The sequence below is a fragment of the Humulus lupulus genome, chromosome X, assembly GCF_963169125.1.
Source record: "Humulus lupulus chromosome X, drHumLupu1.1, whole genome shotgun sequence".
Taxonomy (NCBI): Eukaryota; Viridiplantae; Streptophyta; class Magnoliopsida; order Rosales; family Cannabaceae; genus Humulus; species Humulus lupulus.
The window spans coordinates 7,323,460-7,337,686 of NC_084802.1; the positions used below are offsets into that span (position 1 = coordinate 7,323,460).

General features: G+C 36.7%; 2 protein-coding genes across 4 annotated transcripts; one reads left to right on the forward strand and one right to left on the reverse strand.

Annotated features, from left to right (window-relative positions):
* The first annotated feature begins 1,693 nt into the window (after nt 1-1,693).
* On the forward strand, nt 1,694-4,910 carry LOC133805452 (carotenoid cleavage dioxygenase 8 homolog B, chloroplastic). The gene is made up of 7 exons (XM_062243636.1): nt 1,694-1,882; nt 2,787-3,317; nt 3,536-3,748; nt 3,850-4,046; nt 4,196-4,430; nt 4,463-4,589; nt 4,765-4,910. The coding sequence occupies exons 1-7, from the start codon at nt 1,694-1,696 to the stop codon at nt 4,908-4,910; spliced, it is 1,638 nt and encodes a 545-aa protein (XP_062099620.1).
* Nucleotides 4,387-9,790, reverse strand: LOC133804102 (probable transcriptional regulatory protein At2g25830). 3 transcript variants are annotated; one of them, XM_062242254.1, is made up of 9 exons: nt 9,529-9,790; nt 9,292-9,404; nt 9,034-9,206; nt 7,383-7,444; nt 6,783-6,939; nt 6,376-6,653; nt 6,167-6,287; nt 5,919-6,028; nt 4,387-4,888 (listed from the first exon to the last, which is right to left on the reverse strand). In XM_062242254.1, the coding sequence occupies exons 2-8, from the start codon at nt 9,389-9,391 to the stop codon at nt 5,936-5,938; spliced, it is 984 nt and encodes a 327-aa protein (XP_062098238.1). In that variant the 5' UTR covers nt 9,392-9,404; nt 9,529-9,790; the 3' UTR covers nt 4,387-4,888; nt 5,919-5,935. The 3 variants fall into 3 exon arrangements, with proteins under 3 accessions (XP_062098238.1, XP_062098237.1, XP_062098239.1); XM_062242253.1 differs by having other exon boundaries at nt 9,292-9,790; XM_062242255.1 differs by having other exon boundaries at nt 4,387-4,891; nt 9,292-9,790.
* Between the last annotated feature and the right edge of the window lie 4,437 nt (nt 9,791-14,227).

The window sequence follows — 14,227 nt, forward strand, 5'->3', positions numbered from 1 at the left end:
GAAAAAAGAAAGAGAAAATTCAAATTCATGATGGAGTGATGTTGCTCACAACTATACTTTAAATAAAGGATATTATTATTTATTTTTTTTGGTAAATCAGCAAATTTGTATTATGCACAACAACTTACAAATACCAATCAAATACAGACACCAACCTCTTAAACAAAAACAAACACCAAACAATTAATTACATTGTAACTTCCTCACCCACGCTAAATCCTCCTTTCCAAGTTTCCTTTCAAACAACAAACAAAATCTATTACAAACTTCAGTTTTAATATTCTGAGTTACAAAACCCACTAAAGGCACCTGAAGCTTCCAATAAGGATATTATTTTTACAACAATGGCTTTCTTTCTTTTCGTGATCATAATGAATCTATACTAGTTTAAGTAACCAAGTTGTCTAATCGTATTGGTATTGGGGATCAATAGTTGAATCACAACTTAATTATTTAATTTGAGAAAGAAATTTTTTATAATATTGTTATTATGGACGTTTTGAACATAAAACGTTTTGAGCATAAAACTTATAATATTTTTATTGAGTTTAATAATTTTATTATATATACATTACAAGTTCGCATAATTAATTAATTATGGTTAATGCTTTTTTATGAATTTAAAAGACCGGTAAAATTCTATTAATTATTCTATAAGTTAGAGTAACTCCAACCAACACAAAAATTATGTAATTTTGACATTATTTTTTTTTTCTACTCCAAACACAACACTTATTATTCTTCTCAAGCGAAATCATCAATTTGTTGAAGTTAAAAAAAATAGCTCAAATAGATATGCATGAAATTCAAAAGCAAAAATATGAAATGCAAAAACAAAAACAAAAGATAGTTATGATTTGAATGTCATTCTAATAAAATAAAGAATGATTATTCCTTTCGAAAACGTTAAAAGAGTCATAGCACAATAAATTTTGTTTTATTATTTGTTTATTCATATAAATTTAATTCAATTTATTCTTAATCATATTATCATTCATTTTCCATTGTTTTCCAACCAAACATCATTCGATCATCATGTGCTGCTCACATGTACGACTGTGTTATGTTATGGTATGAAGGACATACGTACGTGTAAATCAATTAGTAGAGCTTGTTCAAAGGCAAGAGACTATAATCTTCAATATATGTATATATATAATATAATATAATGAAATAATGTGCAATATATTAATTTTATATATATATACATTCTTTTTTTAATATAAACCACCCATGTCATGTAGTGAAAAGGAATTCCACCAATCAAGATTCCATGTAGTTATCATATGTATAGTTTCCAACTTTCATAATATACATTATAAATAAATTATAAATATATTTTTAAAATGTAAATTACATAAACTATATATGAACAATACATATATGCTCCAAAAACCGCCCTATAAATACATTATATATATCATCCCAATATCTTCACTCTTAAACTCAACTCTCTCCCCAAAAAAAAGTTTCAAACACTCCTCTTCTACACTCGTCAATATATATATAGTTATATTAGTCTCTCATGGCTTCCCTAACCTTATCTTCAGCCATGATAAACTCCAATATAATTTCAAAATCCATAGTTTCTGATCATAATAATAATAATATTATAATAAGAGAGCAGCTTCATCATGAGTTTTCAAAGAAGGCTAATAAAAAATCAGGCAACGTTATTGGTGGGCTGACCATAATGAACGTGGCAACTCCTCCAATGCCGAGAACCACTCCGCCGCCGCTGCAGCCGGAGAAGAAGATCTTCCGCCGCGAGTGGAGCCGCCCAGATGATCGTCACGATCATCAACATGTTGCCTGGACCAGCGTGCGCCAGGAGAGATGGGAAGGAGAGCTCACTGTTAATGGAGATATACCACTCTGGCTGGTATGTAATAATCATTTTTACTTATTATAATATCACTTTTTTAAAGTCTATAGTTTTGAAAATTATCCATGTTATTATGTTTGTGTAAAATTTAAGCTTTGGTTATGAATATAAGAGGTCAAAAATGATGATCACCACTTAGATCGGTCAATCGTGCTCAATGTATCAGAACAGGCTCTGTCTGAATTAAGATTCCTATTAAATTAGTGTGTCTCTTATCAAACCAAGACAACTCATATTTTAAACTAATTTGCTGTGAAACAATTGTAGCAGTTTTTTTTATAATGAAAATATTAAATATAATGTGTTAAAATTAGATTAATTTAACATAATATAAGACACTAATTATTTTGTCTCTATATATATATAGATATATAAACATTATTATTGAGAAAGAGAAAGTGTGTTAGTAGTGAGTAGTGACAAACAACTTATGTCATGTAATGTTAAAATATATATTTGATTAATCCTCCATAATCACCTGAATACTATACTCTCGTCAATTGATATGTGTCCAAAGATACGAACAAGGCATATTCTTTGGTTTAATTATTAAAACCAATAAATATATCTACATTCATATTCCTCGATCTGGAACAATGATTTGTGTCTTGCACTACTTTTTGTCTAAATTTTTCATTACCCTCTAAACTAATAACAAGACAGTTTTTTTATTCTGTGCCAAAACTACACTATTTCAATAATTATTACATATATTTTCCACTAATATTTTTATAAATCCCAGAAAGGTTACGTGTTAGGGTTATAAGAACAATATAATGAGACGATTTTTTTTTATATATATAACAGTAAACTAGTTTGAGAGTCCGAGACTAAAAGAATTATAATATATAAAGTCATATATATAAATATATTGACTTATAATATTTTTTTTTTCATGCAGAATGGGACGTACCTAAGGAACGGTCCGGGCATGTGGCACATAGGCAACTACAACTTCCGGCACCTGTTCGACGGCTACGCCACCCTAGTGAAGCTCAACTTCGAAGACGGCCGCCTCATCGCCGGCCACCGCCAAATCGAATCGGACGCCTACAAGGCAGCCAAGAAGAACAACAAGCTCTGCTACCGCGAGTTCTCAGAGGTCCCCAAAACGGACAACTTCTTGGCCTACGTCGGCGAGCTGGCCAACCTCTTCTCGGGCTCGTCGCTGACCGACAACGCCAACACCGGCGTTGTGAAGCTCGGCGATGGCCGCGTGGTGTGTTTGACTGAGACTCAAAAGGGTTCGATAATGATCGACCCGGAAACACTCGACACGATTGGGAGGTTCGAGTACAGCGACTCGTTAGGTGGGTTGATCCACTCGGCGCACCCTATTGTGACGGAGACGGAGTTCTTGACTCTGTTGCCGGACTTGGTCAGCCCTGGTTACTTGGTGGTGAGGATGGAGCCCGGGACCAACGAGAGGAAGGTGTGTTGAAATAATAAAACACTTTTTTTTCTCTGAAATTCACATCAATAATAGTAATAAGTCAATGTCGAATCTCTTCACCACGAGAAACTTGATTTACTTGTAGAATAATCTTAGTCATTTAATCATGTAAGATCCTACAAATTATTCCATCATTTTGTATAATAAATCCTTTTCCATCCAAAATATTTTTTTTAATACTCCTTAATTTTCAACAGGTGATTGGCCGAGTGAGCTGCCGTGGTGGCCCGTCTCCAGGGTGGGTCCACTCGTTTCCGGTGACCGAACACTACGTGGTGGTGCCGGAGATGCCACTGAGGTACTGCGCTCAGAATTTGCTCAAGGCTGAGCCGACGCCGTTGTACAAGTTTCAATGGCACCCTGAATCTAAAGCTTACTTACATGTTATGTGCAAGAGTAGTGGCAAGCTTGTAAGTTTTTTTTCTTTTTTTTTTTTTTTTTGAGTTTATGTTGTAGTATTGTAGAGATCCAATATACTAATTATATGTATGTATGTGTGTATGTATATAAGGTGGCGAGTGTGGAAGTACCGCTGTTCATAACATTTCATTTCATAAATGCGTATGAAGAGAAGGACGAAGAAGGAAGGGTTACGGCCATTGTTGCAGACTGTTGTGAGCATAATGCTGATACGACAATCCTTGATAAGCTCAGGCTTCAGAATCTTCGGTCCTATGACGGCCAAGAAGATGTCCTACCAGATGCCAGGTATAAATATATATATATATACATATATAGACAAGTAATTAGTTCTTCTAATATTTTGTTTGCAAAATGACCTTTGTCGAGATCGAGTTTATGAATGTTAAAGTGTATCTGAAAGTAGCTATAAGCATGACCAATATTATTTGTTTCAGGGTTGGTAGGTTCAAAATTCCACTAGATGGGAGTCCATATGGGAAGCTTGAGGCAGCTTTAGACCCAAATGAACATGGTAAAGGCATGGATATGTGCAGCATAAATCCAGCTTACTTGGGCAAAAAATACCGATATGCATACGCTTGTGGAGCTCAGCGCCCATGCAACTTCCCCAACACCATTACTAAGGTAACAAAGAATTTAGTTAGTTATGATCTCTACACTCACATATTAGCCATGCAACTTCCTCGAACACCATTACTAAGGTAAACGAATTTATAATAATGCAGATTGATTTGGTAAAGAAGGAGGCTAAGAACTGGTATCAGGAAGGTGCAGTGCCATCGGAACCATACTTCGTGGCTCGACCGGGGGCAACAGAAGAGGATGATGGTGAGTACTCTCACTATTACTACTCCAGACACTCTCGATACCTTCTCAGAAATTCACGACAACCTGTCTAGAAGCTATTTTACAAAAAATTATTAAAAAAATGTCACTTTACATAGAGCATTAAAAGGGGTCTATTTTCACCAATAACTCAATTATTTATCTCTATATATTGCAGGTGTAGTAATATCGATGGTTAGTGAGAAAAATGGAGGTGGATATGCACTGCTGTTAGATGGATCCACCTTTGAAGAGATTGCCCGAGCAAAGTTTCCCTATGGTCTTCCGTACGGGCTCCATGGCTGCTGGGTTCCAAAGAAATAAATTAGCTAGACCAAGCTGAGTAGCTTCCTCAAATATAATATATATATAAATATATATATATATATATTTATATATATAGACACACACACACAATAGAGTTGAGAGTTGAAAATTAATTTGTTCTAGCTATCTAGTACGCAGTTATAGATTAAGGGCTAGTAGTTATTGCAATATGGTGATGAGGAATCATGATTCAAGAATATGTAAATATAAAAATATGTGGGAGTTGGGATGTGTTTATACATATAGCAACGTATCATGCATGGTGTGGGATTGAATGTAATGATTTTGGCTCCTTGTATTGTATACATTTTAATTTGTATGAAAAGCTTTCATTAGTGGAAATCAGTGCAATAATTTTATATTCACGCACCAAGAAAGTGATTTAAGAGTTCCTAGTAAAACAAGACAATATGGATCTCATCATCTATATATATATATATATATATATATAAGAGTTCCACTCATGTGCATGAAGATGGAGGATCAACATTTAGCAAAATAAAACAAAAAAAATGAAGCAAGAAATACAATTGCAAAAGTAGTTCGAGTCCAACTTTTATTGATACAAAATATACACAATAATGCAATAATCTTATTTATTAAAGTCATAATTAATTTGAGACCAACTGTTATTAACACAAGAGATACACACAATGATGTAATAATATTATTAAATCTCTAAAAATTAAAAATATAAAAGGAAAATGTAAAGGACTAGCTCTACCCTTGAGAATTAAGAAATATATATTTATATATATAATACATATTTACAAAATTGAGGAACTTAAATGACATTACTAAAAAAAATCTTATCACTTTAAAGGGATTTTGATAAACCATTCAGAGAAAGATGAGTTAAACAACAATTAACAAGCCTCAGACCCATCCCCTTTTCTTATTATTCAAATTATAAGCAAGACAAGTTAATAAGAATAAACTAAGCAAAAACCAGCGTATAAACACCACTCAATGCCAAAAAAAAGAATGGATTTAATAATGACTAACATATTAGAGGGTCTTCATCACTTCTGATCTGTATAAACAGCGTCAACATCATCAAGGTCAAGTAATTTGGTCATAAGCTCCTTGTTTAACTCCATAGCCTCATCATCAACCTGAAAACGATTGGTTTCATTGACATTGTTTCAAAAGAATATTCTTTTATGCTCAAACAAATTAGTGTTGGTCTTCAAACAAGCACACCGAAATCATTTAAAACCAGCTATAGAAATGAGTTTGCATTGTGGACATACCTCAATAGTACTAACTGGAATCAATTCAGAACCATTATCAGTCTCAAAACTTATTCCTTCCTCGCGTAGTTTTGACAGTATTGCAGAGTAGTTTTCTGAAGAGCTTACAATTTTATAGTAGCTACCAGAGATCAACAAATCAATCAGAATTTTGAGCATTAAGCATGGATAAATTTCATCAGAAGTGTAATTTTTACAATGCTATTTACCTCTCTGAAGTATCTTCATCAATATCATCTTCATACACTGGAGGTTCAATAACATCCTCAGCGCCAGCATCTAATGCAATATCAAGGAGTTGATCCTTGTCAACATCCGAGGCTTTTATGTTTACAACTCGAGCACGTCTGAACTTAAACACCACAGATCCTGGGTCAGCCATCTTTCCGCCACAGTCCTTCACTACCTCTCTAACAGCTGCCACTGATCGAGTTATCTTGTCTGTCAGAACCTCAACTACAATACTGACCCCAGCAAAACCATATACCTGGTAATTAGAGTAGCATTTTGCTTAACCAACTAAATCCCTACATATAATAAATTTCTCGAACCAGATAATACCAGACTTCATTACTAAAACATAGAAATTGTGCTCAAATAGATAAATTAAACTTACCTCGTAGATTTTCTCAATGTAAGCTTCTTGACCCTTCTCAGAAGCTCTCTTAATGTTCCTCTCCAAAATATCCTTTGGCACATCGAGCTCCTTGGCTTTCTCAAGTATAGCAGCCAGGGTTGAGTTTGATACAGGACTTGGGCCACCTTTTTTCACGCTGCATTACTGAGAAAAATAAATTCTGTGCCCATGAAAGTAATGCATTACAACTGAAAAAGAATATATATATATATATATATTCTGGCGTCAAAATGAAAAGGACAAAGTAGGTTTTTCAATGAGCATTTGAAAGTAATGAAACTTGCAATAACAAAATCATAAGGTGAGAAGTACTAGCTTAATATCCACCCATCATCCATTCTAACACCACTTAAGTGTAAAATACTAAATTCACAATGCCAACTACACAACCAGATTAGACCATAATCCAGTCTGAAACACAGTATGCCAACAAAAAGTACCAGAGAAACTACTAACTTATGCAGCAAAAAGCTCCATACATAATTGTAATGTTTACAATTATTTTATCTATACTAGCGATAATAATCTCTTCGTTTTCCACATAGCAAAAATATTAACTATTAAGCGCTACTAACTTACGCAGAAACTACTTCCTTTCCAATCCTGGCATACAGCTTTGCCTTCTTGGCATCTTGAGCCCCCTGCAACAAAATGAAAGACAGAAAGCTAAGCAGAAGACCTAATGAAAGATGTTACCATCTCTCACATACATGACTTGAGAATATGAGTTTTTGTCTTTTTTTATCACACATTAATGGAGATTTAAACTTGGACCACTCATACACAATCACCTACCAAACAACATGAGCTAGCTTCAGAGGTAGCTAGAATATTGTGGAGGATAACTCAAATCCTCCAAATCTCTATTATTTATGATTCATCTTTATCTTTCTATGCACCTTACCTTTTTGGTCATTAAATTCTATTTTCCAACAACACAACTTTAATTCTTTTCATACTCCTCAAGTTTCATAACATGTCTTTGAATTAGATCTGTACTTGTCTGTAAACACAACTCTTTTCCTATGCATTCCTCGAACTTCTATAGAGTGAAGTAACTTGTCTATAATCTTAATTCATGCCTCACATTTTTACTAAAGGCTGATCTAAATTTACAATTTGCTAGCAAATGGCCTTAATCTAGTTCTTGCAAGCTATGCATTATCGGTAAAATTGTAACACATCCACGAAAATATTAGATAAGTGGAATTACTCTAATTCTACTATATATGCATGAACAATATATACATAGACAAGTGAATGCAATTTAGAAAAACGCAAGGCATGCATAATAAAAGTTGAATCTAAAAGAACAAGAAGATACACAGACAAAGGTCATGCATTAACTAGAGAACTATAAAAGAAACAAAGGAGTAGCTCTTGGAAAACAACAACCTACCAAATAAAAATAAATAAAAAAAGGCTAAGGAAAAAAAAAGGAGGAAGAGAAGAGAGAGAAAAAGAATTAGAGGAATTGAGCTGATATCCCCATAGTATTTCAATGAAAATTACACCTACCTATAAACATTTCATGCTGTTCTTAGTCATGCAATATTCCCAATTAATAAAACACCACAAAAAAAAAGGTAGTGCGTGAACTCAAACCAAATTAGAAGAAAGGCAAAACGATATAAGTAAGCTACACTTTTTTTTTTTTGATATTGGGGAAGAGATTTGAACTTGGGATCCCCTCACTAGGCTATACCTATGAGCAGCACAAGTAACTTCAAAAAGATTAAATAACGATGTTAAACATATAAATTTCTACCCCATTCGACTATGCTTCCAGGTTTCTAAAACCCCGTAAAGCACGCTCCATACATATTATTGTGAAACTAAGCCCATGAAAAATCCAAAAACAAACAGGTAATTTACAACTGCAAAAATTAATCACACACTAGTACACCCAAAAATTTTAAAAAGCAATAATAAGAAAAGTGTTAGCAGCACTCTATTTTTTTTGTCTAATTGCTTGCCGTTGGGACTCCAAGGTATAAAAGAGATTTTCTAGCACTCCTGGAATTAAAAATATACTGAACAAGGAAGAACACCAATGATGGAAGACAAACGCTTTGATTTACAACTTGGGATTTTCGTCAAACAGGTGGTATGCAGAAAAGACAGCAAATATTAGTTGAGTTTCTATAGATCCCGGAACAGAGTCAGTGGAACATAAACCATTCGACAATGATCAGAACGAGCAATGACAGCGAATGCAATAAAACCAAACCTTTCTTCCAGCTATTTTGCTGGAACGCCTGCCCATGCAGAGAGGAGAGACAGTCCATATAGTCCTGACCCCAGTACTACTGCTGCTACTGCTACATCCATTATGAAAAACCCGAGCCCATGAAGACGAAGACGGAGATAATGCCGGTAAGCTCTTGCCCAGAAAGCCATTCCCTGAAGTGAATCACAGTGAGCCTAAAAAACAATAACTGAATTTGCAATTGGAGAAGAAGAAGAAGAAGATTATGTAGTATTATACCATGGAAGATGATGGAATTTGGGTATCTGGGGGAAACCCCATTGCAGAATCTGTGAAAGAAAATGCCGCCGAATGCTCTGATTGAAGTGCATGAACTCATTGCTTCTTCCTCTCTTCCAAAAAATTATTTCGTTGTAAGGAGTTGCTAAGTAACATAGGAAATGTATGTATATGTGTGTGTGAGTGATTATAATTTTGGGTTGGACTTTCGTTTTGGTCGTTTTAACTGGTATATACCCAAAAATGGTGTGTCCGGAAACTCTGTTCTATGGATTATGGTGTTCAAGAAGCCACAATTGCAATGTACTCCCCTAAGAACAAGCAAACCACATCAAAAATCAACAAGATCAGTATAACACAAAGTACAATCTAAAGCCATAATTGTTAAAGAAAATCAAATTCTCTAAAATAATGGATGAAGAAAAATAAATATTATTACTACTAAGTCTCATGCCAAAAAAAAATTTTTAAAAAAAGGTCCAAATCAAACATAATAACCTAAAACAGAAAATTTAAAACTAATGCTAAACAAAAAAAAATCCAAAATGAAAATACAAAGAAATAACTCTTAAAGTTAAGGTGGGAATCCAATCCAATCCAACATTTTTCTTCTCTTTCAATTCAATCAAATTGTTAGCAAGGCCCAAAAGGCTGGCCCAATTTAGTTGGATTCTATTGCAATACAAAAGCATATGGGAAGCTTTGAGTGGGACTCGGGTCAGCCTACAGAAGAAGCCCAAAGGAATGGAGAAGGTACCTGCAACATGCCAACAGAAGAGAATAACACCAGCAGCAAAAGATGAGAAAGAAGGGTGCGTAGCAAGAAAGAGCGTGTGTGTCCTCAATGGATGAGAGATTATCTGTTGAGGCTGGAACGTTAAGGGATTGTAATGATGTAACCAAATTCAGTTAGCAATTTGTCTGTTAACTACTAAATATAAATAATAGTTGTAATATTTTGAGAAGGGTATGAAATGAGAATTGCATTTTCTAGAGACTAGCTCTGTCTCGAAGAGAGCCTTATTCTAACATTGGTGATTTCATTGTTTTTCTTCCTCAGGATGAAGAACGACGAGATTGCAGCACTTCTGCAGGCGTTGGACCTCAAGTGGGAACAGTGAGCGGAAACGCAACTGGCGGAGCTCAAGTCCGTTATCAATGAGCGCCTGGCTCACGTCTCTCCTCCGCCATCGCCGGGCCATGGTGGTGAGAACAGTGCGGTATGTGAGCATACTCGAGTGTCGGGTAGACACTTGGAGACTGATATTGATTGTCGAGACCTAAATTCCATACTCAAAACTCTCCGCGTGAAGGTCCCTAGATTTGATGGGTCTGAGGTGGACGACTGGGTTTACAAGATCAACAAATTCTTCGATCTTCATCGTGTTGATCCGACCATGAGACTTTCAGTGGTTCCATTCCATTTGGACGGGGCACCATCTACATGGTTTCAGTATATGGAAAAGGGTGGAGGATTTGTGGATTGGGAATCATTTATTCGAGCTCTGCAGCTCTGTTTTGGCACCTCCATTTACAATGATCCACTGGGGCGTATTTCGAAGCTTATGCAGACAGGCACGATGTCGGAATTCCGAGCTAAATTTGAATTGTTAATGCCAAGAATCCCAGGGGTAGCTAACTCTATGTTTTTGAATTTCTTCGTTTAGGGCCTCAAGCAAGAGATTCGGAGAGAGTTACTATTGTTGAAACCAGTGGACTTAGCAGATGCAATGGCCAAAGCCCAATTGTTTGAGGATCGTCATGCTGATCAGAGTATTCGCCATTGCTCGGAGGTCAGTCGTTCCAATTGGTCTCCACGTTCCAGCTCTTCTAGTCAAGGTACGGTCAGTTTACAACAGCCTTTAGGTAAACCGATTACTTCCCCTATGGTCTCGGGGCACACAGCCACTTACTCCGGAAATTCATCCTTGCCCAAAGTGTTTGTCGCCATCTGAAATGAAAGCGAAAAGAGAAAAGGGACTATGTTTTACTTGTGACGAGAAGTATCATTATGGGCATAAATGTAAGAATCGTATGCTCATTTTGTATGGATATGAAGATGAGGATGATGATTCTCTCAAAGAAATAGAGTTCCAAGAGGCAGAAAAAACACTCGAGGAGGAGGTGAGTCTCAATTCTCTTTCTAATTCGCTGAACCCACGAATTTTTCGACTTATGACAAAACAGGGCACTGAAACTTTGGAAGTGTTGATTGATACGGGCAGCAATAACAATTTCATTCAGGAATCCTTAGCAACACAGTTGCGTCTTCCGTGGGAGGACACCAAACGATTCAAGGTCTACATGGGTAATGGTAATTTTCTTCTCTGTTCAAAAATTTGCAAGGGGGTTGAGCTGGTTTTACAGGGACATAGTTTTGTCATCGATCTGCATGTTCTCCCTATTTGTGGTCTGGATGTGGTGTGGGGAATGCAGTGGCTACAAACATTGGGACCTTGTGTTCATGACCATAAGGCTTTGACCATGGAATTTTCTTGGCAAGGGAATGTGGTGAAATTAGCGGGTTCTAAGGATATCTCGGCCCACCAACTGTCTTATACTAAGTTCAATGCCCTGTTACAAGAGGGTGAGATCCGAGGTTTGTATCATTTATCTGTTGTCTGGGATGAGTCGTGCAAACCAGTGGTTGAGTTACCCATTTTGGAAGCTACTTGTCCTTCACAAGCCAAGGGAATTCTTACTCAATATGGTGATGTCTTTAAGGAACCCAAACAACTACCTCCATTTCAGGATGTGGATCATAGAATTTTCCTCCAATCGGGTTCCGAGACAGTCAATGTGAAACCCTATAGGTATCCATACTTTCAGAAAGATGTCATGGAAACAATAGTGCAAGATATGAGGTATCCATATTCATCTCCGGTGTTTTTGGTCAAAAGGAAGGACAGGTCATGGCATTTTTGCGTAGATTATAGAGCTTTAAATGGCATTACAGTTAAGGATAGATTTCCTATCCCTACCATTGATGAGCTTTTGGATGAGTTGGGCAAGGCTACGGTTTTTTCCAAGTTGGATCTTCGGGTTGGTTATCACCAAATTCGTGTGGATCCTAGAGACATTCATAAGACAGCATTCTACACTTATGAGGGGCATTATGAATTTGTGGTTATGCCATTTGGGCTTACCAATGCTCCCTCGACATTTCAAGCGGCAATGAATCAAGTTTTTCATCCTTACTTGAGAGATTTTGTCATTGTATTCTTCGATGACATTTTAATATACAGCAACAGTGAAGCGGAGCATGTGGAACACCTTCAGCGGGTACTGCAACTTTTGAGGCAACATCGTTTCTTTGCCAAGGCAAGTAAGTGCCAATTTTTTTAGCAAACCATTGAGTATTTGGGGCATCTGGTATTATCACAGGGAGTACAAGCTATTCCAGCCAAAATCGCAGCCATGGTGGAATGGCCAACGCCTAAGACGTTGAAGCAGTTAAGAGGTTTTCTCAGTCTCATGGGGTACTATCAAAGATTTGTCGCTCATTATGCAACCATTGTTGCACCACTTATGGAACTATTAAAAAAGGATATCTTTCAATGGTCGGCTTTACCAGCTAAGGCGTTTGAGCAATTAAAGAAGGCCCTGACGGAAACTCCTGTATTACGCTTACCCGATTTTTCTAAAGAGTTCGTGATTGAGACTGATGCACCTAATGTGGGAATTGGAGGGGTATTGATGAAAGAGGGACATCCTTTGGCATATTTCAGTAAGAACTTGGCCCTAGGTTTGCTGGCGCTTCAACATACATCCGAGAGATGAGAGCAATTATCGAGGTTGTTTCCAAATGGCGTCAATATCTGCTGGGGCGACATTTTGTCATTAGAACATATCATAAAAGCTTTCGGGAGCTCTTAACACAGGTGATTCAGACCCTGGAACAACAACACTTCATTAGAAAACTCTTGGGATTTCATTTTTCCATCGAATATATAAAGTGGGTAGGCTAAACTCAGCTGCTGATGCACTGTCCAGACAATCTGAGGGGTCATTTTCTTCTCTTCACTTGGCAATCAGTGCAGGTAATTTTTATTTCCTGGAGGAGTTACGACAGGAAAATATCACCTGCCCCGATCTTAGAACTCTTCATGAACAACTACAGCAAGGGCAGCTCAATAGATCTTTGTATTCGATCCAGGAGGGCTTACTCTATTATCAACAGAAGCTTTTTATCAGTGCACATTCGAATTTAAAATGGCAGCTACTACAGGAATTTCATGCTTCACCTTTAGGGGGGCACGCTGGAATTGAAAGAACCTTCTTACGATTGAGCGCAAAAATTTTCTGGCATGGTATGCGCATGGATGTCCGCCACTTTGTTTCAGCTTGTTTGGCCTGTCAAACTATTAAATATTCGCCAACGGCCCCTTACGGCTTACTCCAGCCACTGGAAATTTCGGAAAGAGTTTGGGAAGATCTAGCTATGGATTTTATTGTGGAACTGCCTAATTCACAAGGACTTACTAATATATTGGTAGTTATTGATAGGTTCACCAAATATGCTCATTTTGGAGCATTACCAAATCACTACTCAGCTACTAAAGTGGCTGACCTTTTTTCTAACATGGTGATCCGCCTCCATGGCATACCTTGAACTATCATTTCAGATCGTGATTCTATTTTTGCTAGCGCATTTTGGACAAAGCTCTTTGAATTGATGGGCACCACTTTGAAAATGAGCTCGGCTTACCACCCACAAACGGATGGTCAAACCGAAGTCACAAATTGCTACTTGGAGCAGTATTTGCGAGCTTTTACAACAGAGAATCCTAAGCAATGGAGTAAGTTCTTGTCTTAGGCTGAATATCATTACAATACTAGCCATCATTCGGCTATCAGCATGACACCTTTTCAGGCAATATATGGACGCACACCTCCCACAATTCCCTCATACACTCGAGGTTCAACTACTATTCAA

Bases quoted from the DNA above. Each gene is read 5' to 3' on its own strand.
- LOC133805452 (XM_062243636.1), top strand. From the start codon at position 1,694: ATGAACGTGGCAACTCCTCCAATGCCGAGAACCACTCCGCCGCCGCTG. The intron at 3,318-3,535 runs GTGTGTTGAAAT...AATTTTCAACAG, and splicing joins CCGGGACCAACGAGAGGAAG to GTGATTGGCCGAGTGAGCTG. The intron at 3,749-3,849 runs GTAAGTTTTTTT...TATGTATATAAG, and splicing joins GCAAGAGTAGTGGCAAGCTT to GTGGCGAGTGTGGAAGTACC.
- LOC133804102 (XM_062242254.1), bottom strand. From the start codon at position 9,391: ATGAGTTCATGCACTTCAATCAGAGCATTCGGCGGCATTTTCTTTCAC. The intron at 9,207-9,291 runs GTATAATACTAC...GATTCACTTCAG, and splicing joins AAATTCCATCATCTTCCATG to GGAATGGCTTTCTGGGCAAG. The intron at 6,654-6,782 runs GTAAGTTTAATT...TCTAATTACCAG, and splicing joins ACATTGAGAAAATCTACGAG to GTATATGGTTTTGCTGGGGT.